Source organism: Procambarus clarkii, chromosome 8 (assembly GCF_040958095.1).
Source record: "Procambarus clarkii isolate CNS0578487 chromosome 8, FALCON_Pclarkii_2.0, whole genome shotgun sequence".
Taxonomy (NCBI): domain Eukaryota; kingdom Metazoa; phylum Arthropoda; class Malacostraca; order Decapoda; family Cambaridae; genus Procambarus; species Procambarus clarkii.
The window spans coordinates 45,041,967-45,067,141 of NC_091157.1; the positions used below are offsets into that span (position 1 = coordinate 45,041,967).

The following is a 25,175-nucleotide window of genomic DNA, read 5'->3' on the forward strand; positions in this document are numbered from 1 at the left end:
AATTTCCCTTTTCATTATATTTAGTATTATATATTATATATATATATATATATATATATATATATATATATATATATATATATATATATATATATATATATATATATATATATATATATATATATATAATTTTCCTCGTCCTCTAGGTACAGTTTCTAGTTCGTGTCTTGTTCCCTCGCTGTGTTACAATGTTCTTCTTCCTCTGGATATAATTCAATTGTGTCCATCTTGATGTGTTCTCAGGTAAAGCCAGGTGAAGCATTGCTGGCATTTGTGGGATTTCAGGAACTCTGACAAGCTCCAAGGAATTCTGGCGGGCTCTGGGGGACTCTGGCGTGCTCTGGGGGATTCTGTTGTACTCTATGTAACTCTGGCGTGCTCTAGGGAACTCTGGTGTGCTCTGGGGGACTCTGGTGTGCTCTGGGGAGCTCTGGTGTGCTCTGGGGGACTCTGGCGGGCTCTGGGGAACTCTGGCGGGCTCTGGGGAGCTCTAGCGTGCTCTATGTAACTCTGGTGTGCTCTAAAAATCTGTTGTGGGCTCACATTGCTCAACCTGTCCTCCTGAATAACACATCGCAGATTGGCGACAAAATCCCCCACGGATGAAATACGACGTACTATAACTCATATCGACTTACAAGCATTCACGTTTTCTGCGCTTAGATTCAACGGTTAGGTTGCGTTCCAGTGCTTTAGTACACCGTTTTCTGACCGTTGTGGCAACTCTAGAGAATGCGCTGTGCTTCGAGCGTGCGACTTTTGTTGCAAAGTGTTGCGAAATTAACATTTTATTCATATTAAAACAAAACAAAAATTATGGTAACATTGTTATTGCACATAATCCATAGACTTTTGTGGAATTTAGCGCGACGTTTCCGCGTAATTTAAATAATTTAATTCCTAAAAAATATATTGTAATCTTTTTAAAACACGTGTTTAAGTTTAACCTTCGGAGCGTATTATTGCATGTTGTTGTTCTGGGAAAATTTGTTTTAAAAATTGCATTATTATATTTTCCTGATTTTTCTCTGGCAAGGAAATTAAATACCTGAATCTCTCTGTTCTCTCTCGTTACCTTCGTGGTGGTCGAACTACAGAGAAATGATCGCTATGGCACACTTTTGGGAGACCCGGGCATCACCGGTGACTCTTGTTGATGAGTTCTTGTTGTTTGTCACACTCATCGACCCTGTAACCAGTCCTGGACGACCCTATAACCCGTCCTGGACGACCCTATAACCAGTCCTGGACGACCCAACCAGTTCTGGACGACCCTATAACCAGTCCTGGACGACCCAACCAGTCCTGGACGACCCTATAACCAGTCCTGGACGACCCTATAACCCGTCCTGGACGACCCTATAACCCGTCCTGGACGACCCAATAACCAGTCCTGGACGACCCTATAACCCGTCCTGGACGACCCTATAACCAGTCCTGGACGACCCAATAACCAGTCCTGGACGACCCTATAACCAGTCCTGGACGACCCAACCAGTTCTGGACGACCCAACCAGTCCTGGACGACCCAACCAGTTCTGGACGACCCTATAACCCGTCCTGGACGACCCAACCAGTAATGGACGACCCTATAACCCGTCCTGGACGACCCAACCAGTAATGGACGACCCTATAACCAGTCCTGGACGACCCAACCAGTCCTAGACGACCCTATAACCAGTCCTGGACGACCCAACCAGTCCTGGACCACCCTATAACCAGTCCTGGACGACCCAACCAGTCCTGGACCACCCTATAACCAGTCCTGGACGACCCAACCAGTCCTGGACGATCCTATAACCAGTCCTGGACGACCCAACCAGTCCTGGACCACCCTATAACCAGTCCTGGACGACCCAACCAGTCCTGGACGACCCTATAACCAGTCCTGGACGACCCAGCCAGTCCTGGACCACCCTATAACCAGTCCTGGACGACCCAACCAGTCCTGGACGACCCTATAACCAGTCCTGGACGACCCAACCAGTCCTGGACCACCCTATAACCAGTCCTGGACGACCCAACCAGTCCTGGACGACCCTATAACCAGTCCTGGACGACCCAACCAGTCCTGGACCACCCAAACAGTCGGGGTCGGCACCAGTGCCGATTTTCATGAAGTCTGAAATCAAGGGGGTTAATTATCCACTGTTTAATCAGTTTTCAGCACTTAATAAAATTAATAAAACTTTAGAAAGGGGTAGAGAGGGGAGAGGGAAGGAAAAAGGAGAGGGGAAAGTGATAAGAGTGGGGGGGGATGGGAAGGGGAAAGAGATGTTGATAGTAACAGGAGAGGAGAGGAGAGGAGAGAGAGAGAGAGAGAGAGAGAGAGAGAGAGAGAGAGAGAGAGAGAGAGAGAGAGAGAGAGAGAGAGAGAGAGAGGGTGGGAGAAGCAACGTGAAGGTGTGGTGGAGATAGGGAAGAGAAGAGATGCAAAAATTGAGCAGTGAGAGAGAAAGGGGGAGGGGATAGAGAGGGGTGGAGTTTGGAGAATAGGGGGGAAGAGAGGAAGATAGAGGAGAGGTGGAGAGTGAGACCCGGTCTCATCCGGGTACCGCATCTAATAACCACATCTAATAAGGGAGGGAAATTATGAAATTTTTGAAATCGTGAAAAGATTGACGTCATCTGCTCCTGAACGCACATGTGTGAAGCCACATGTGTGAAGCCACATGTGTGAAGCCACACTTGTGGAGCCAGTATTAACCTGTGTGGTTTCCTTGCCTTGCACTCTCACGTGATGAGAGATGCTGTCATAGATGCTCTATATTAATTTACGGCTCAGTAATTGTTACTTGGAAATTCCCTTGACTTTCATTCTCGTAACTTAAGAACTCCTCCCCCCCCCTCCTCTTCCCGGAGGTAAAAATACTACCTGATAACCTATCGTGTTTACAAGCAAAGTAATAATGAAAAGCAAAATAATCTAACGGAAATAACAAATTATTTATTCGAAGAAAACATGAATGATAAATTTGGATCATCAGCAAGCTCCATCTGCAGTTCATTTACTATTTCCATTCCATTCAATTCATGACACATGTCAGCACTGAAAGCTGAAATATAATTACACACTATTAACTCTTCCTGCATATAATAGCACCGTTGGATGGAACGTTATCCGGTGGAATAAATTTACAACAGAATGAACAATGTCTGATATTTACACATAATGTCACCAATGTTATGAATACCTCACAAAAGGACGCAACCCAAAAACAAAATGCATTTATATACCAAGTTGACTGCTAAATCCATTCAGATAGGTGATGTGATGCACGGCCTTCACACCTAGACACAACCCTTTATTGAACTCTTTTTCACACATTATTACGTTTAGCACCATACTCACGAGACCTGTCACCATACTCACGAGACCTGTCACCATACTCACGAGACCTGTCACCATACTCACGAGACCTGTCACCATACTCACGAGACCTGTCACCATACTCACGAGACCTCTCACCATACTCACGAGACCTGTCACCATACTCACGAGACCTGTCACCATACTCACGAGACCTGTCACCATACTCACGAGACCTGTCACCATACTCACGAGACCTCTCACCATACTCACGAGACCTCTCACCATACTCACGAGACCTGTCACCATACTCACGAGACCTGTCACCATACTCACGAGACCTGTCACCATACTCACGAGACCTGACACCATACTCACGAGACCTGTCACCATACTCACGAGACCTCTCACCATACTCACGAGACCTGTCACCATACTCACGAGACCTGTCACCATACTCACGAGACCTGTCACCATACTCACGAGACCTCTCACCATACTCACGAGACCTGTCACCATACTCACGAGACCTCTCACCATACTCACGAGACCTCTCACCATACGAGACCTGTCACCATACTCACGAGACCTGTCACCATACTCACGAGACCTGTCACCATACTCACGAGACCTGACACCATACTCACGAGACCTGTCACCATACTCACGAGACCTCTCACCATACTCACGAGACCTGTCACCATACTCACGAGACCTGTCACCATACTCACGAGACCTGTCACCATACTCACGAGACCTCTCACCATACTCACGAGACCTGTCACCATACTCACGAGACCTGTCACCATACTCACGAGACCTGACACCATACTCACGAGACCTGTCACCATACTCACGAGACCTCTCACCATACTCACGAGACCTGTCACCATACTCACGAGACCTGTCACCATACTCACGAGACCTGTCACCATACTCACGAGACCTCTCACCATACTCACGAGACCTCTCACCATACTCACGAGACCTGTCACCATACTCACGAGTCTTGGTCCCCACGATTCTTGGACTGAGCTAGACTGGCGATACCCACGATTCTTGGACTGAGTTGGACTGGTTTGGTATTAGGGTATTAGGATCAACACTATACCTTACTGTCCAAGTCAGCAAGTACAGTCCTGACCATAGTCCAGGGCTGAAGTAAATTCTCAGAGTATCTACATCCAAATTTAGAGAACACCTCTGGGGGTATACATGGCTTTCCGACCATCTGGTTCAGAAGAGGACCAGTACCTAGTTGGATGTGTCGACTCCTGTGCCTGAAGAACGTCCTTGTCAGTTCAGAATAAAGTCTTCCCGGTGATGTCTTTCCGTTGGTTGGAATTATGAGTTAACAGGTTACACGTGTGCTACTGGGGTATGAGTAACAGCTGAGGACTCAAGGAAGTAGTTCTGATATCTGTGTAGCAGCTGAGGTCGTCAAAGATATAAACCTAGGGTGTGACAACTGATGCTGATGTCACAGATGTAAGCCTAGTGTGTGACAACTGATGCTGATGTCACAGATGTAAGCCTAGTGTGTGACAACTGATGCTGATGTCACAGATGTAAGCCTAGAGTGTGACAACTGATGCTGATGTCACAGATGTAAGCCTAGTGTGTGACAACTGATGCTGATGTCACAGATGTAAGTCTAGAGTGTGCCAACTGCTGTCGCAAGAGTGTTTATCACGAGTGGCAGCAGAAGTCGTCACAGATGTGAGGCTGAGGAGTGACAGCTGTTGTCGCAAATGTATTTCTCGTGTATGAGAGTCAGCACAGGTCGGCACTGATGGCGGTGTGTGTGTGTGGAGGGTCCGGAGCGAGGAACAGGCAGCTGCAGTAACAAGGTCTCTCTTGATAACATCAGCCGTCGAGCTGATGTCAACAATATCAGCCTACTGTCCATCACCTCATGTTAGTGGGGCTGAGTTGTGTCACTTTGATGTGAGGGCTGGATGGTGATGAGTGAGGGTGGGATGGTGATGAGTGAGGGTGGGATGGTGATGAGTGAGGGTGGGATGGTGATGAGTGAGGGTGGGATGGTGATGAGTGAGAGTGGGATAGTGATGAGTGAGGATGGGATGGTAATATGTGAGTGGGATGATAAAATGTGTTAATATCTAAGAGATCCAGAGGAAATATGTGCTACTGTGAGCCGTAGCAACTGGCTGGAATACAGTCGAATCCCGGATGATAACGGCTGAAGAGTTACCCAAGAGTGGTGGTGTGTCAAGCAAACAACTGTACGTTAAAAAATTAACGAACGCATATACGCTTGCCAATGCCATTGTTTGCATAGGAGAGTGTGCACATGTGTCTGCTATTTGTTTGTGCCTGCAGGATCGAGCTGTTAACTCTTGAACCCCGGCTTTCTAATTGTCGGCTATCTAATGAACTGAATTACGAGACCTTTTCCTCTCTATGCAACACACACACACACACACACACACACACACACACACACACACACACACACACACACACACACACACACACACACACACACACACACTCCCACACACACACACTCACACACTCACACACACACACACACACACACACACACACACACACACACACACACACACACACACACACACACACAGGAGGACAGGAGGCCAGGCACAGGATACAGAATAGGTGATGAAGTACTTAATGAAACAGACAGAGAGAAAGATCTAGGAGTTGATATCACACCAAACCTGTCTCCTGAAGCCCACATAAAGAGAATAACGTCTGCGGCATATGCGAGGCTGGCTAACATCAGAACGGCGTTCAGGAACCTGTGTAAGGAATCATTCAGAATCTTGTACACCACATATGTAAGACCAATCCTGGAGTATGCGGCCCCAGCATGGAGCCCGTACCTTGTCAAGCACAAGACGAAGCTGGAAAAAGTCCAAAGGTATGCTACTAGACTAGTCCCAGAACTAAGAGGCATGAGTTATGAGGAAAGGCTGCGGGAAATGCACCTCACGACACTGGAAGACAGAAGAGTAAGGGGGGACATGATCACAACCTACAAAATCCTCAGGGGAATCGACCGGGTAAACAAGGATGAACTATTCAACACTGGTGGGACGCGAACAAGGGGACACAGGTGGAAGCTGAGTACCCAAATGAGCCACAGAGACGTTAGAAAGAACTTTTTTAGTGTCAGAGTAGTTAGTAAATGGAATGCATTAGGCAGTGATGTGGTGGAGGCTGACTCCATACACAGTTTCAAATGTAGATATGATAGAGCCCAATAGGCTCAGGAATCTGTACACCAGTTGATTGACGGTTGAGAGGCGGGACCAAAGAGCCAGAGCTCAAACCCCGCAAGCACAATTAGGTGAGTACAATTAGGTGAGTACACACACACACACACACATTCCCCCCAGGATGCAGCCTGAGGCTAAGATATGCATGTCATTGATCCTTGTGAAGTTTTTGAGTTGTTGGATATATATATATATCCCAGGATGTCGTGAAACATCTCACTTATGGGCTAATAGGCCTACTGCAGCTTAAAAAATATCCTATGTTTTCCTAATGGGCCTATTGGCCCACCAGTCACGTGCTTCACCTTCACCTGAAGCCCGGCTATGTATCAGTCAGCACAAAATCGTGTAATCACGTGAACTCTGCCTTTGACGATGTTGACAAAAGTCATCTAAACGTCTCTCTTAGCGTGACGCCATAATCAAAATGTTCAACTTCTTTCTCAAGTAAAGAAAAAATAAGAAGATACGTGCTAGGAACATTGATCTCACTCCTTTTTGACATGTGAATATATTTCACCACAGTTTATTCACATATTTTGTCTTCGTTAAGAGATATTTTAAATTGTTCTTTAGCTTTCGGATGCTGCCGATATTTCGTATAGCCTTTCTGCGTCCCGTCTAACTCCTGTCTGTTTTCTCCTCACTTCTCTGAAATGGCTCCCGTTCCCTTCTGTCAATCAATGTCTAAACTTCCTACAAGTTCTGTTTTTTCGTTTTGCTTCGATGAACCGTCAATACACACACACACATTTTATATATATATATATATATATATATATATATATATATATATATATATATATATATATATATATATATATATATATATATATATATGCATGCGTGTGGCTCCCTTCACCATTCTCACACACAGCCGATTCCCACTAACACAAACAATTGGTTCCCTTCACAGCCATGACACAGCTTTCATCACTCATTACTCTTATACACCTGCTCCCCTCACTGCACTCACACAGCTGACTGCCCCTCACAATGCTGGCTCTCCTCACTACCCCTCATACAGCTGCCTTCCTCCCACTACCCCTCACTGTTTCCCTCTGACATGTCAGTTAAAATTAAAATTCCTCAAGTATTCAAATGTCAACTACCCTTCAAGCCACCGAGGGGAGGGGGGGAGAGGGGAAGAGAGAAGGGTATAGAGGGATGGGGAAGGGTATAGAGAGATGAAGTGAGGGAACAGAGGAAAAATATGGGAGGTTTCATTTGGAGGAGGAAGGGGTCGGCATATAAGTAGGAGAAAGGGAAGGGTACAGAGAGGAAGGAGAGAGTACGGAGAGGAAGGGGAGGGTACAGCACTGTGAGGAACATGGCTGAAAGCTGAGGAATTTAACTGGAAATGAAGAGGGGCCAGCAGGATATAACTTGAGAGGAGGCACATTCCTGGGAGTAGAAGGAAGGATGTGGGTCATCTCTAGAAGTAGACCAATCTATGTGGAACATGTTATTTTCAACATCCTTGAAAGCGAAGGAAAATGTGAAGCATCCTTTGCACGTGAAAGGATGTTAGTGGAATATCCATCTATGTGGAAGGAGTTACGTGAAACATTCCTAGAAATGGAGAGTGCAGTGGGTGGTATGGAGATTGACGCTGTTACAACACGGGCAGCCCGGTACATACCCCTATCTCCATCACCCCGTCTCTCCCCTCTCCCCATCGCCCCGTCTCTCCCCTCTCCCCATCATGTGTTTCTCCCCTCTCCTCTTTTTCCATAGCCTTCCCTCTTCCGGCTCCCTCTTTTTGCTTCCTGCCCTACTTTCTAACCTCCTCATTTGACTCTCCCCTTGTGTGCATTACCACTCCCCAACACCTTCTCCCCATCTCCCTACCCTCACACCCACTCAAACGCCCCCATCTAAATTCTCATTTCCACATTAGTGCTCACATTCTCTCTCTCTCTCTCACACACTCGCCGCTCCAGCCTACTGCCGGATGATCCCTACTTCCCCCAATCCCCAGTTCATTCCCAATTACATCCACGACCCCACTCACCCCCCATTTAACCCCTACCCCCCCCCCCCCTTTCACTGTACAAGACTCACGAGATTTAAATCATCAACACCATTATCATTCTCATCAACAGCGTCACTATCAACACCATAACCATTATCACTACAAAAGATCTTAATTTCTTAGTTTAGAAATATTTCCTATTTCTGTTTCCCCTCCAGAATATTTCCTATCATTCCAAGAGAATGCTTTGAGGGTTGTGATTCTGGTCACTACAAGGGACTATAATATATTTCTTATTAAAGATTAACTCACGTTTTACGCCTTTAATGAAAGCTTGGAGCCGAAATGAAATTGGCATTTTGTTCACAATATATAACATTATACGTTTTCAGAACAGTCCCAAGGTTTTATGCGCAAATAATTTCATCTCTTTTTACGAAGTGTAGCGGGATTTAGCACCACTTTAGACTTTAGTCGTGCATGTGTAAACAGTTGCTCCTGCCCCCTAAAGACTTTCATTCCGTCACACACATTTCTTGAAGACTTTTCTGTTGATATTTTTATTGTTTACATAATTGCCTTTCGATTTATTTCTTAAACAAAATTCTGTTTAAGAAATCGTTTTGTTTTAGAAATGATTCAATATAAATTAAGAAATCTTATATTTTTCTCAACACTCCACATGCAACAATTTCCTCACCCAGACTTACTTGCATTGATGCAAACTCTCCACTTTTTTTTCAATAACCAAGGCCCTCATTCAACTCAGGATAACCTATCCAGAACCACAACTTTCAGAGAGCCTAGAGAAAAGCACAGTATAAAAAAGCTTTTCTAAATTTTAGGAACAAAAATCACCAATTTCTGCAAAAGCTACTTTTATGAAACGATATTAGGTGCAGGCGAAGGCCAAAATTATGTACAGATTTGATATGAGTTATCAAAATCAATATAAATATAGGTATGAGTGTATTCAATACACAGAGTGTTGCATCAATGAGCAAATTCTTAGGAGCCGTGATGTGGGTTCGAACCTGTGTATTGGGTATTCCCAGACGGTCTAGACAACTGTGCCATGATATAGTTTCTTTTGACCATGTCGTGTCACAGTCGTCTAGACCGTGTGCATGAAAACACTCACCGTATAGATTCGAACCCACATCACGGCTCCTGTCGACTTGCTCACTGTATTCACTGTTACATATATACAAATATCATCAATTAGTTATATTTGTTTAAGCAATACTTTATGTTCTTGGAAGCACATTCCAAGTACAACGTTAATTCACAGCATTTTTAAATGACCAAACTGCTTTCGTTAATTCAAATTTGCAGTAATAACAACACGAACAACGATGCAAGTGGAGGCGGTGAAGACATAACAGGAAGTGCGACCACTCCGGGTGGTGTAGGAGCCCGGGTCACATTACTGCCTGTTTGTACAAGAACGCTGCCGCCTCGTAAACAAAATTTTTTCTGTTTACTTTTCTGAAACTCGTAAACGTGAAATTTTTGTTCGGTAGATTTGGGGTTTCAGGAGGGCTCTCCTTGCCGTTGATCAGCCTGGCAAGTCTAGCACTGCTGCTCAGCTGGGCATGCTTCGCCGTTACGCAACTCGGCACGCCTCACCGTTACGCAGTTGGGCACGCCTCGCCGTTACACAGTTGGGCACGCCTCGCCGTTACGCAGCTGGGCACGCCTCGCTGTTACGCAGCTGGGCACGCCTCGCTGTTACGCAGCTGGGCACGCCTCACCGTTACGCAACTGGGCACGCCTCACCGTTATACAGCTGGGCACGCCTCGCCGTTACGCAGCTGGGCACGCCTCGCCGTTACGCAACTGGGCACGCCTCGCCACACAACACCTCACCCGACATACAACAAACAGATAATCGAAAAATCAAATCAACTATTTAAACGAAAAATGTTGCCTACAACAGCCTCCACCTTCAACGCGTACCTGAAGGCCAAACACAGGAAAAATATATAACAGAGAAGTAGAAGAGAGCAGATAGGTACACGCCAGAGATAAACAGATAATTTATCAAACACAATCACAATTGGTAGCCGGTGAAGTGAGAGGATACGAGGGGAAGTTAGTGCCGATTGTGAGAGTGGGTCGTGAGGCACTGGATGCTCTGCTCCCACAATAACACGAGGGGGAACAGCTAGTGGGGTGGGACGCTGGATGCCCTGGAAACACAAACCGAAACTGTCTCTATTTTCCGCTTGTTACAACTTGTAATAAAGTTGTTACATCTTGGATTAACGTGTTTATGACGTATTAGAACGTTGTTACAACTTGCTATATTGGTTGTTATAACTGGTTAGATGTTAAAACTTGTTCGAACGTTGTACCAACGTCGTAGTTTTGGTGTGTGTTTGGCGGGTAGCTACCCAGCTTGTGGGGTGGGTAGCTGGATAGTTGGCGTAGTTGGTGGAAGCGGCAGCTGGTGTACAGGATGTAGAAACAGCTGGCGGAGTGGGTGGACAGCTGATGGGTTGGGTAGACAGCTGGTGGAGTGGTTGGAGAGACAGTTGGTGTAATGAGTGAAGCAAGAATATGTAGGGTGGGTGCACCGGACCTTAAAAAGAGGCCTTACTGCCATCTTCATGAAAGATTCCATCCTCCTCCAATGGTTGTTGATCACAGAGGAGCATCGCCTTCGTTATGCTTACAAAACACTTGTAAACCACAAAGGTTCAGTTGTGTGTGTGTGATGCTAGACATTGCATCAAGAAAACTCTAAGGTAGCATGGTTTTGTAACACGTGTGTGTGTGTGTGTGTGTGTGTGTGTGTGTGTGTGTGTGTGTGTGTGTGTGTGTGTGTGTGTGTGTGTGTGTGTGTGTGTGTGTGTGTGGGTTTGTGTGTGTGTGGGTTTGTGATAGTCGGTGGTCAAATTCAATAACTCCCAGCCCCTTCGTTCCTTGTCATATTTGCTTTAAAACTACGGACATATGTAGCCTCTACGATTTTCCCTATTTCTAAGCCGTTTCTGTTTCCCCCAATTTCTCGATCTTTATTTTGTATCCTATTTCTCAGCCGTATATTATAGCTAAATTGCTTTTCTTCTAGCACCGTTGTATTCTTTCTCGATATACCATATCTGTATTTTGTAGTAGAGGCTACGAGTTATTGCTGCACGCTCTAGCACTGGTTTTACATATGTTATAGATAGCGATTTGATGACATCTTTGTCCTAATTTCATTACGTTACCCTGAAATTGGCAGCTTTACATATGCTGCTGGTATGGTTATGTCTATGTTTACCTCCGGAGTTAGTTCATAGTTCAGCGCTATATATTCATTCAGTCCTTTTCTCCAACACCAGAGAGATACTTCTTTTCAATGTGCATTTTTGTTACTTTTTCAGACCTACTTTAACTATTCCTATTATTCTTTCAATTACATTTGTTTATGTCGAAATCTAGTAACCACTTGTCACTCGTCTTAACTCATTTTCGAGCAGTTCACACGCAGGAATGTGCACAAGCGCGTTCCTGAATGTGTTTTGTGCGTGCGTGTGCGTGCGTGTGCGTGCGAGAGCCCAAGTGGTGCATATGTTCCCTGACGATTTTTGTTCTTCTTTTTTGCATGTTAACGCTCAATAATTTGGGTTACACACACACACACACACACACACACACACACACACACACACACACACACACATGTCTTGGTGCTGGGCTTCACTACTGTGATCTCGGAAAACATTAAACAGATTTGGTTAGGAACCGATTCCCTCAGCCAGTGAACAAGTTTGTTTACATACTGTAGTTCATGGAGTTAACTCACTTTAATAAAAATGAGAGCAGGCTTGAATCCTTTAAAAAAAGGATTCGAATATAAATATCCGTATGAACTTTAGAAAACCTATATAACCTAAAATTCATGATACTATCTGGGAAATTTTGTTGGGGACAGCGAATATTTCCGACACATATACTCTTGTGGAGGACAGTTGGAGGGTACTGGATGAACATAGGACTCACCACCTTTCAAAACTTATAACGCAATTGTTCGTAGAGTGGGCATAATACTTGGCGGGCCATGGTTCGAACCTTTTTGAAGTTATTGGTGGCAATAATGATGGTGTGTAAGGAATAAGGGGAAGATTAAGAGTTCTCACAAAAATTAGAGGTTAAAAAATCTTGCGATTATTTGTCGAAAATTGAAACAAGAAATTAATAAATTTTCAAGTTAAGAGTATTTTAGTTGCGAACTTATAAAAAGCTAAATATATCAAAAACCGGCGTTTAGAGCGGAATGGCTTCCCCCTGGGCAGTATGGATGACAGGAAGAGAAACTGTGACAGGGAAATTCGTCAGATCGAATTTGCACCCTGTCTATTAAATGTCTATCAGAGATCGCTGACAGTTCTCCCTTATCACCCACACTTCTCTTAAAAGGTATTTTGCCACCGGAAGCGGCGCAGAAGTGAGCCTGCCTTTAAATGTTAAGCATTGTACATCAAGTTTCATAAGTACATAATAATAAAAAAGAAAGTACAGTTTCATTTGTTCTGTCAATACAGCTTCTAGACAGCAGGTACTTTCTCATGATGTGCCTGGAAAGTTACTTTCTAAGAAATAGTAGAAAGTTCAGTTACAAAGGGTTGATGTTCCATGAAGTGTTTTGTATATTAGAGCAGACATTGAAGTTCTCTTTCACATTAATTTTTAACTCACGGTGCAAATATTGGCAACTCTTTTACATAAAACATTCTAAACAAATGCTAAAATTAATCTCAGTGACTTATTGATAATTTCACTGATCATTTATATAGTAAAGATAATGAGGGCAGAATTGATGATCTCATTACGACCTTGACTCATTGATTCATCTCATTAAGACCTCGATTCACTGATTCATCTGATTAAGACCTTGATTCATTGATTCATCTCATTAAGACCTTGATTCATTGATTCATCTTATTAAAGACTTCTGTTCATTGAGTCATCTCATTAAGACCTTGATTCATCTCATTAAGACCTTGATTCATCTCATTAAGACCTTGATTCATCTCATTAAGACCTTGATTCATTGGTTCACCTCACTAAGACCTTGCTGTTGCTTGTGCTGCAGGTGTCGTGGATCCGTCACCGGGACCTGCACGTGCTGACGGTGAGCTCCTTCACCTTCACTAACGACGAGAGGTTCTCGGCCCACCGGGATCCCGCCACAGGTGACTGGGTCTTGGTGTTGCGGCGGCCGCTGCCCTCAGACTCAGGATTTTACGAGTGTTCCATCTCCACCAAGCCCGTCACCACTATTAGTGTCAAGCTCGATGTTGTTGGTGAGTATCTTGTGAGTTCTGGTGTTGAGGGAGGAGCGTCCCCAGTCAGTGTGGAGGACTGAGAGGACCAGGCATGTGAGTTCTGGTGTTGTGGGAGGAGCGTCGCCAGTCAGTGTGGAGGACTGAGAGGACCAGGCATGTGAGTTCTGGTGTTGTGGGAGGAGCGTCGCCAGTCAGTGTGGAGGACTGAGAGGACCAGGCATGTGAGTTCTGGTGTTGTGGGAGGAGCGTCGCCAGTCAGTGTGGAGGACTGAGAGGACCAGGCATGTGAGTTCTGGTGTTGTGGGAGGAGCGTCGCCAGTCAGTGTGGAGGACTGAGAGGACCAGGCATGTGAGTTCTGGTGTTGAGGGAGGAGCGTCGCCAGTCAGTGTGGAGGACTGAGAGGACCAGGCATGTGAGTTCTGGTGTTGTGGGAGGAGCGTCGCCTGTCAGTGTGGAGGACTGAGAGGACCAGGCATGTGAGTTCTGGTGTTGTGGGAGGAGCGTCGCCAGTCAGTGTGGAGGACTGAGAGGACCAGGCATGTGAGTTCTGGTGTTGTGGGAGGAGCGTCGCCTGTCAGTGTGGAGGACTGAGAGGACCAGGCATGTGAGTTCTGGTGTTGTGGGAGGAGCGTCGCCTGTCAGTGTGGAGGACTGAGAGGACCAGGCATGTGAGTTCTGGTGTTGTGGGAGGAGCGTCGCCTGTCAGTGTGGAGGACTGAGAGGACCAGGCATGTGAGTTCTGGTGTTGTGGGAGGAGCGTCGCCTGTCAGTGTGGAGGACTGAGAGGACCAGGCATGTGAGTTCTGGTGTTGTGGGAGGAGCGTCGCCTGTCAGTGTGGAGGACTGAGAGGACCAGGCATGTGAGTTCTGGTGTTGTGGGAGGAGCGTCGCCAGTCAGTGTGGAGGACTGAGAGGACCAGGCATGTGAGTTCTGGTGTTGTGGGAGGAGCGTCGCCAGTCAGTGTGGAGGACTGAGAGGACCAGGCATGTGAGTTCTGGTGTTGAGGGAGGAGCGTCGCCAGTCAGTGTGGAGGACTGAGAGGACCAGGCATGTGAGTTCTGGTGTTGTGGGAGGAGCGTCGCCAGTCAGTGTGGAGGACTGAGAGGACCAGGCATGTGAGTTCTGGTGTTGTGGGAGGAGCGTCGCCAGTCAGTGTGGAGGACTGAGAGGACCAGGCATGTGAGTTCTGGTGTTGAGGGAGGAGCGTCGCCAGTCAGTGTGGGGGACTGAGAGGACCAGGCATGTGAGTTCTGGTGTTGTGGGAGGAGCGTCGCCAGTCAGTGTGGAGGACTGAGAGGACCAGGCATGTGAGTTCTGGTGTTGTGGGAGGAGCGTCGCCAGTCAGTGTGGGGGACTGAGAGGACCAGGCATGTGAGTTCTGGTGTTGTGGGAGGAGCGTCGCCAGTCAGTGTGGAGGACTGAGAGGACCAGGCATGTGAGTTCTGGTGTTGTGGGAGGAGCGTCGCCAGTCAGTGTGGGGGACTGAGAGGACCAGGCATGTGAGTTCTGGTGTTGTGGGAGGAGCGTCGCCAGTCAGTGTGGAGGACTGAGAGGACCAGGCATGTGAGTTCTGGTGTTGTGGGAGGAGCGTCGCCAGTCAGTGTGGAGGACTGAGAGGACCAGGCACAAGGATTATAAGGTTTTAGGCTCTCTGAAGTTTGTTTTTGTGTGGTGTTACAGTTTTATATGTGATGCGTGACTTGTTTATGGTATTTATTCAAGTGTGATGTCATATGGTGTCCGTTTTAACAGCTTTACATGCACATTCTCTCTCTCTCTCTCACACACACACACACACACATGCCGAAGATAAAGGCGTGATAATTTAGGAAATTAAGGGATGACCTGGAAATTGAAGGACGAACAAGTTACTACTAGCATGAACTAGGTCATCTCCGGTACAAGGTCATGACTGGGATCAAGGGTAGAACGAGGTCATGAACGAGGTCAACAGTGTTCATGACAATAGGTGATTCACAAGAGAGGAGTCTTAAGTGATATCCTACATCATCTGACTCTTGAAAAATTCTGCATCTCGCAGGAAAACTGTTGACATTCTTGGTTGAATATCCTGGTGACTGTTGGTAACAGACCTGGTGAACATCCTGTTTTTAATCACGGTGACAGTCCTGATAAATGACGTTTGTCATTTGTCGTTTAAATGGTGTTGATCTTAATGACTGCCATTGTACCCGTCGTGGTGTCTTAGTGAATGATCACCCTTCCATAATCCTTGTTACAGAGAAGTGATTTACCTGTTGGTCTGGGGCAGTACTCACGTCTCAAACACTCGCTCTCAGCATACATAGAAACAGACAGCAGTTGAAACATAAACAATAACCTAACAATACTGTTGATAAAATATATACAAAAAATACAAAATACAGACTTTATTAGCGATGATAGTTGCATAGTAACCAGAAAATAAACGAATTTCTGGATAACGGAGAAAACTTATAAATTGAAGACGAATAAAAGGGGATGTTAATGCAATTGGAGAAGGGGAAGGAAGAACCTAATAACATCAGAAGAGGGAGAACAGACACTAATAACAGTGCGAAAAGGGGGCTGAAAGTGTGAACTTTCTTCAGTGGAGGAATTTTTGTAGAGTTTTGGGAATAAAGAATAGTGTCTTACTGTTAAAAAAAAATGTACTTAAGTCTAGTAAATGGAGTATGAAGCGAGCAACACTGTGGGTGGCGTTGGATTGGCGGTCGGTTAAAGACTGATAAATTTATTAACGAAATACAGGTAAGGGAGCTCGTTACTCTGTGCGAGTGATAAGAGTATTAGATCACCACAATAGCAGAGTCTCTCGCGAGACGTCTGTGAAAACAAAATTTCTCTCTCGCCAACGGGTGTTTGATAACACATTGCGCTGTAATTCATGGGGATAGATTAGCTAAGTTGACCAGACCACACACAAGAAAGTGAAGGGACGACGACGTTTCGGTCCGTCCTGGACCATTCTCAAGTCGATTGTGTTAATAGTTTCTATGTAAATTTAACAAAGATATTCGCAATTTAGAATAAATTCACACTAGACCAAATTTACTAAGCTAAGCAACAATGGGCCACCTGAAGGATACAAGGGTCAGTTAATAAATGAGACCCACTAACCAGAAGATCTATACCTGCATACTTATCCTGCAATCCAACCCACCAGTAAACATGCATCTGCTTTGGCACAGGCACCCTGAGAGTGCCACCATCTGCTGAACTCTGATTAAGTTCCTACTGGGCTCTATCCCGTCTCTTCAAGCATCGTTGACTTCCTACGAACCCAGCATTTCTGTAATGGGGTAGGGGAAACTCTGAACTCCCAATGACCAGGCGAGCAGTTAAGTACCTCTGGACCAAGGATATGTTCCATCCTCTGAACGGGTGATTCTCAACGTGGACCGTATGCATCTCCCTGTCCCTCCCGAAGTGCTCTCTCCTGTGTGTATAAGATCCATGGGCGCTTTAGGGACTTAAAAAAAAACTTAAAATCAAAACATTGGAACCACGTTGGAACATATACTCACAAGATCATATTGGAACAAATGCATACACACACACACACACACACACACACACACACACACACACACACACACACACACACACACACACACACACACACATTAGGTGAGTACACACTGGTGGATAGCGCGCAGGACTCGTAATTCTGTGGCGCGGGTTCGATTCCCACACGAGGCAGAAAGAAATGGGCAAAGTTTCTTTCACCCTAAGTGCCCCTGTTACCTAGCAGTAAATAGGTACCTGGGAGTTAGTCAGCTGTAACGGGCTGCTTCCTGGGGTGTGTGTGTGTGGTGTGAAAAAAAAAGAAAAAAAGTAGTTAGTAAACAGTTGATTGACAGTTGAGAGGCGGGCCGAAAGAGCAAAGCTCAACCCCCGCAAAACACAACTAGTAAACACACACACACACACACACACACACACACACACACACACACACACACACACACACACACACACACACACAAAACGGTTTTTGAATAGTGAATTTATTCTTAATTGGGGATATCTTTGTTAAATTACCATAGAAACTATTACTTAAACCCATTCAATCATTTCACTGATCATCTTGCTGAATCCTGTCTATGAAAATAAACCTGAATCCTCGAATTCATCCTAAATTTGAAACTGTAGTTCAGAACCTATATCTGAAACTTTACTCTGATACTAAACCTTACTTAAATAATACACTTGAACCTTTACTCTGATCGTAAACCTGGATTCTTATTTTAATTCCATACCTGAACCACTGGGTCTGATTCTGTATTGAATTCTAAATATGATCTTATACATGAACCCCTTGCTCTGATCCCAAACTTGATTCCTGGTTCTAATTCTACTCCTGAACCTTAACTCTGATCCTAAACCAGGACCTGTGGCCGTGATGATGAACCTTAATCTAATCTGTAATCCTAAATATTAACCATTGGCTCTGATCCTAGACCTGAACCCTGGCTCTGATCCCACACCTGAACACTAACTCAGATCCCACACCTAGACCCCTGGCTCTGATCCCACACCTGGACCCTTGACTCTGATCCCACACCTGGACCCTGGCTCTGATCCCACACCTGGACCACTGACTTCGATCCCACACCTGAACCCCTGACTCTGATCCCACACCTGGACCCTGACTCCGATCCCACACCTGGACCATGGCTCTGATCCCACACCTGGACCCTGACTCTGATCCCACACCTGGACCCCTAACTCTGATCCCACACCTGGACCCTGACTCTGATCCCACACCTAGACCCTGGCTCTGATCCCACACCCGTATACTGGCTCGGATCCCACACCTAAACCCTGGCTTCGACCGAGAATCAGAATTTCCTCCATCCCTCAGTTCGTCGTCTCGTGTGGTCCACAATGGGATGATTGATGGTTGCAACAACAATATATCAAACTGTCTAGTTCCATTATTCTCTCTTCTTGTTGTTTTGGCTGCTGTTGAAGTAATCATTAATCCCATTACCAACAGGTCCGTCCTCAGGTAACTTAACATGGGGCAGTCTTAGTTCGAATTTTAGGTTAGTGTGCTAGAACGTATAAGATGAACAGGCTGTTTATATTATTTTATGGTCAGAATCAGTTTTGTCCAAGATAATTCACATATATTTTGTCGGTGGAACGTAAATAGTACACTAACCATCCGTTGACTACCAGGGAACACATAAGAATAATGGACTGATAATACACACAAAAGACTCGTGGACTGCAATGGTACACAAACACACACAAGACTTGTCCTCCAATAGTGTACACACACACACACACACACGCGCGCACACATAAAACTTGTACTCCAACAGTACTCACACGTCTCATGGACTCTCATTTCAGACAGACGACTGTGCATAAGTCTTCCTTAAACTGCTGCTTTCACCCCCAGAACAAGAATTTATATCTCTGTTATTGTGCAAAAAGTTTGCAAACTTTGCACGCTAAAAAGTGTCACTTTTGCAGCTGTTACTCCTCGTTAAAACAATGAACATCAGATTAATCATTCGTCCTAACTTTCGGATCTCTATAGCTAATATCCGAAAAAAACCACGAGTAAAACAAACAAAATTTCAAACTTGAAACTCAAGCAGAAAAATCTTGAGAAATATGAAAATTTCTGTAACTAATTTTCTACTCCTTGAAATATTAACATGAAACTATGAAGTCAAATATTACACAAACTCTTTTTACTGTACACGTCCTGGAAAAAAATGAAACCACCAGCGGTGAAGTCTAATAATTGGCTACAGGCTAATTTTTCAAAGTGAAAAAAAAGTTTATCCAATTTAAATGGCAGTGTGTATGATACCTTAAATCTAGAATTATTTGCACTGAGCTTAATTTAGATGAATATAAAGTCATCATTTAATTTAGATGAATTTATCTCGAAAGATAAAATGTGTCAGATGTAATGGAATTTTTGCATATTAGGATTATCCTGCCTGGCGCTGTCGGCCCTTTCCAACTTTGCATGAAATAGTGAAGACACGGAGAAATAAAAGAGCAGAAAGAATCAACAGTACTGGGAATGTCGGGAGGAGAGAGGGAGAGGAATGTTGGATGGGAGGGGAAGACTGAAAAAGGAGAGAGAGAGAGAGAGAGAGAGAGAGAGAGAGAGAGAGAGAGAGAGAGAGAGAGAGAGAGAGAGAGAGAGAGAGAGAGAGAGAGAGAGAGAGATTACTAAGTTGAGCCAAGAAAACTTCAACACAAAATCCGGTGAGATCCCTATCACCCATCCTTCACAGGCTCCGGAGCGCCATTCTTCTTCATCAGAGCGGGAATGTCAACAAAAAAAGGCGTTGGAGAAGCCTTGGCGAGCCCGCCCATATTTATCGCGGCGAGGGTGTCCTGGGTTGGTATCCCGGCGTGTAACGACCGCTGCTTGGTATCTTAGGTGGGGTCGTGTCCGTTCCAGTTTACTTGTAGTGACTTGTTTGGTGAGTTCTCCCACCTTCCGTTTTCTGCGACGTAACTGTTAATTCATCACACGGATTGTTATGGTTTGTTCTTCCACTTTGCAGACGAGGAGTCACAATAACGTGGCTGAAATATGTTAACCAAACCACACACTAGGAGGGACTAGTGAAGGGACGACGACGTTTCGGTCCGTCCAGGACCCTTCTCAAGTCGATTGTTAGAAGTGACTTGAGAATGGTCCTGGACGGACCGAAACGTCGTCGCCCTTTCACTTTTTAGTGTGTGGTTTGGTCAACCTCTTCCACTTTTGTTCATGTTTTTGTTTTGCGCAGCTGTGTCGTATTCATCATTAAACAACTAATTAAAGACAACATTGCTTTACAAAAGAACAATTATGTTTGATCAATTGACTTCTTGCCAAGCATATTCGAAGCAGAACACAATATCTAAAGATTACGATATTTATGCCTAGAGGTAATAAGGTTTTTGGCACAGTTCCTCACGAGATTGATATTGGAGGAAGAGGTGCGAAAATATATTGGGCCTCTTAAAACTTGATCAGTAAATATTTACTACGCAGCACACTACCTTGACCTTGAGGTTACCTTGAGGTACTTCCGGGGCTTAGCGTCCCCGCGGCCCGGTCGTCGACCAGGCCTCTTGGTTGCCGGACTGATCAACCAGGCTGTTGGACGCGGCTGCTCGCAGCCTGACGTATGAGTCACAGCCTGGTTGTGACACTAGGGTCCATCAACGGTACACTGTCATGAGGGGAACGAGGGGAACTCCAGTGTCATTGGAGTTCCTCAGAACTATGTCAAGTAACTTTTTTCACCCAGCCACTTGGGGTGAACGGTCTCGCTTCATGCAGGTCGGAGTTCAATCCCCGATCGTCCAAGTGGTTGGGTACCATTCCTTCTCCCCGTCCCATCCCAAATCCATTTCCAGACCCCCTTCCCAGTGCTATATAGTCGTAATGACTTGGTGCTTCCCCCTTGATAGTTCCTTCCTTCCCTCGTATACATAAATGATTTAGATACAGGAATGAACTTCAGCGTCAGTCAATTTGCTGATAACCCTATAACGGTTGATTAAGTCAGAATGTGACCCAGAAACGTTAAATTTCATTTTACTTTTCAAATAGACAAAAATTGGCAGATACAGTTCAATGCTAATGCTTTGGGTTCTATGCCTAGGTAACGAAAACAGAGTTATCATACGCCAGCTACACAATGCTGAAAATGCAAATTCAAATTGGGAAAATGATGGTGCACTTCAGAGTGTAGTGTTGGACAGTCTGCCGTGCAACAGACGCCAGGTGGAGAGGAACTATTGCAACCTGAGGTCGTGTTTGTGCCAGACGAAGTCAGCCGTGCTGATGATTCATTGCACATACGTTAAGATAGATGTTGGTCTCAATTTTCTGCACGTCTGATATTTCAGTCGAATTCGTCAGAGTAAATGAATGAGCTGCTTTTTTTCTAGTCTTGAATTGTTGAATGCTTCGGTCTACTGAATTAGCAGGCAGGGAAGGAAACTATCAGGGAAGGCGCCAAGCCATTACTACTATATAGCACTTGGAAAGGACTAGGATAAGGATTTGAGATGGGACGGGAGAGAAGGAATGGAGCCCAGCCACTTGGACGGTCGGGGATTGAACGCCGACCTGCACGAAGCGAGACCGTCCTGCCCAAGAGCTTAGGCATGAGGTACTAGATTGTTTCGTGGTGTTCTTAGCTCTCATGGTTCGGTTGTTAATTACCGGATCTCAGTCAAGAGCGCAAAACACGATTCTGGAGTTTGTTAATGACAGATGGGGTACCGGTTGATATATTTTTGTAATACGATTGTATTACATTTTTGTAATACAATTGTTGTATTTTATGGGACGTGCACATCCGTTGTTGACAGTGCCATCTTCAACGCAGTTGTGACGTGTGTGTGTGTGTAGGAGGAAGTTTATATTTAAGCCTAGTTGCATAGAAAAGTATAATTATTATTTGGAACTTGGCGAGGTTAGAGAGCGTGAGGTAACGACCATTGGTGGAGGTGTTATGCCGGCATTTGTGAAAAGTTGTAATGTTATGTACAAATCTAGTTGTGAATATTATATTAAATATTATTTGCTTGGAGTTTTACTCGGATATTTGAGAACGAAAAGTATATACTGATATGGTAGGGGCTCTTACAAGTTATTTTTTATGAGTATTGCTTGAGCCCCCTAAGTGAGCACTAGACATTTTGACGCAAATTGGCATGATCATAAATTTATTGAAAGTGATTTGATAGAGATTGAATGTTATGAGACAGTTTGATGAGGTGGAGGAAACCTAATATTGACTTTCTTGCTCCTGGTGTTGCTGTACACCATGTTGCAGGGCTCGAGGGGGTGAGAAAATTGATATTTCATGTGATATACCATTAATTACTGCTTTAGTAATCAGTACATATTGTTATTATGACATGTGGTGTCTTAACACGTGACTAGATCATTTGGAGGTGTACAGACTGGACTGATTATGTACTCAGCTATTATTCATTCCAATTGTTATTTTGATTAGTTTTGCGAGTTTTTATTTTGCGCACACACACAAACACACACACACACACACACACACACACACACGCACACACACACACGCAACAGTACCATCAACACAACATTCCTTACTCTCCCTTCCACATCCAGCGATTACCATCATTATATTGAGTTGAGAATGGACGCCGACTCTAACTTTTATGGGACTTTATTGAGAAAATTGCGGTGAAGCCATTACTGATAATTTCTTTGTATATAATTGTTGGCAACAAAATGCTCATGCGCACGCGTGCACATTTACATGACAAACACACACAAAGTTATTCAAACACGTCTTTTCTTGTCTGTTCTATTCGCTTGGTTTTGGAACTACAAATTTTAGTGTCGCATTGATTTTTGTTTATGCAGTATCACAGTCTATGATCAGGTTTGAGGTCACAGTGAGGAAGGAATATTATTTGTTCTCTGACATACCCCTGAGCGGACCCTAAGCCTCTGGCTGGCCTGTTACATACTACTCATGGCATTGTTACATTGACGGTGGATCAGTGTTGATGGCTTGTACGTTAGTCCCAGTAAGCGTATTTGCCAGTGTGTTTTAAAACGTCAGAACTTTGTTAAATCCAAGTGTTACTCTGACTTAATGTGGAACTCTTCACTTTGTTAGATAATGTGGAGCAGGAGGATCGTTTCAGTCCAATGGAGGTCTCGCGCGGGGTTATCAAGAGAGAAGTAGATTTACGACTCTATATTACAGCGTATCTAAACGAATCTGAATATATACCAACTTAACACACTAAACCTTGATCTCATTTCACCTGACGGAGCTAAACCCTAATAACAATACACTTCGTAGCAATGCAGATTAGGACTTAGAATGCCGAGTAAGCTATCTTCTTTTCTTTGGTTATCTTGAGATGATTTCGGGGCTTAGCGTCCCCGCGGCCCGGTCCTCGACCCGGCCTCCTTTTTGTTACACACCCCCAGAAAGCAACCCGTAGCTGCAGTCTAGCTCCCAGGTACCTACTTACTGCTAGATGAACATATCCATCAGGGTGAAAGAAACTCTGCCTATTTGTTACCGCCTCCACCGGGGATCGAACCGAGGGAAGGCCACATATTACAATGAAGACAACCTCGAACTCAGGCCATGGAAGCTGCAGGCGGGGCCACACAGATGGCTCTGTTGTACTGACCCCAACGCTTCTCTCCCTTACGGACTCAAATTGAGCCCCAGAAGGGCGCTCCATAAAACCTGCGTTGTTGATGTTGATCTTGTTAACGTGATAGGTGCCTCGAAAACTACATTCCAGTTTGTCAACGGGAAACTGTGCGTCCTGGAAACCGTTAATTTGTTAGTTCCGGGACTACATTTATTTGTCAGTTCGGAGACTACATTTATTTGTCAGTTCGGAGACTACATTTATTTGTCAGTTCGGAGACTACATTTATTTGTCAGTTCGGAGACTACATTTATTTGTCAGTTCGGAGACTACATTTATTTGTCAGTTCGGAGACTACATTTATTTGTCAGTTCGGAGACTACATTTGACAGTTCGGAGACAACATTTATTTGACAGTTCGGAGACTACATTTGACAGTTCGGAGACTACATTTGTCAGTTCGGAGACTACATTTGACAGTTCGGAGACTACATTTGTCAGTTCGGAGACTACATTTGACAGTTCGGAGACTACATTTGTCAGTTCGGAGACAACATTTATTTGACAGTTCGGAGACTACATTTGACAGTTCGGAGACTACATTTATTTGACAGTTCGGAGACTACATTTGACAGTTCGGAGACAACATTTATTTGACAGTTCGGAGACTACATTTGACAGTTCGGAGACTACATTTGTCAGTTCGGAGACTACATTTGACAGTTCGGAGACTACATTTGACAGTTCGGAGACTACATTTGTCAGTTCGGAGACTACATTTATTTGACAGTTCGGAGACTACATATATCGGCTCACCACTGTTACGTGAGAAACACAGTATAATATGGGGGTTAAATGTTGGCCTGCGTCAAGAAAATGTTCGAAAAAGTGTACCTACTTTTTTGACTATGAGTTAATTTTAGTTAATGTTCTCTGAAGTTTTTTTTTATTACATGTACATAAGTGAATTATGATATTATATTCGGGAAATTCATAAGCCACAATGCCCAGCTTATAATGCACTATGTTTCACAGTGCCTATACTAATTAAAATGTGATTGCTAGAGTTTTAACAAACAAAATAATGGTCAGCACACAACATTTCTCTACCTAACGAGTGTGTGACACCACAGTTAAATGTTCTCCATCCTCTAGTGTCTCTCTAATTTACATAACACAAGAAAACATTTAATAAAAAGT

General features: G+C 44.6%; 1 protein-coding gene across 1 annotated transcript in view; it reads left to right on the forward strand.

Annotated features, from left to right (window-relative positions):
• The window catches only part of LOC123759649 (fibroblast growth factor receptor 1), a 153,968-nt gene that overhangs the window by 105,617 nt on the left and 23,176 nt on the right, over positions 1-25,175 (forward strand). The window contains exon 4 of the mRNA XM_045744848.2: positions 13,638-13,848. Coding sequence (XP_045600804.1) covers positions 13,638-13,848 — 211 coding nt within the window. The remainder of the gene's footprint in view (positions 1-13,637; positions 13,849-25,175) is intronic.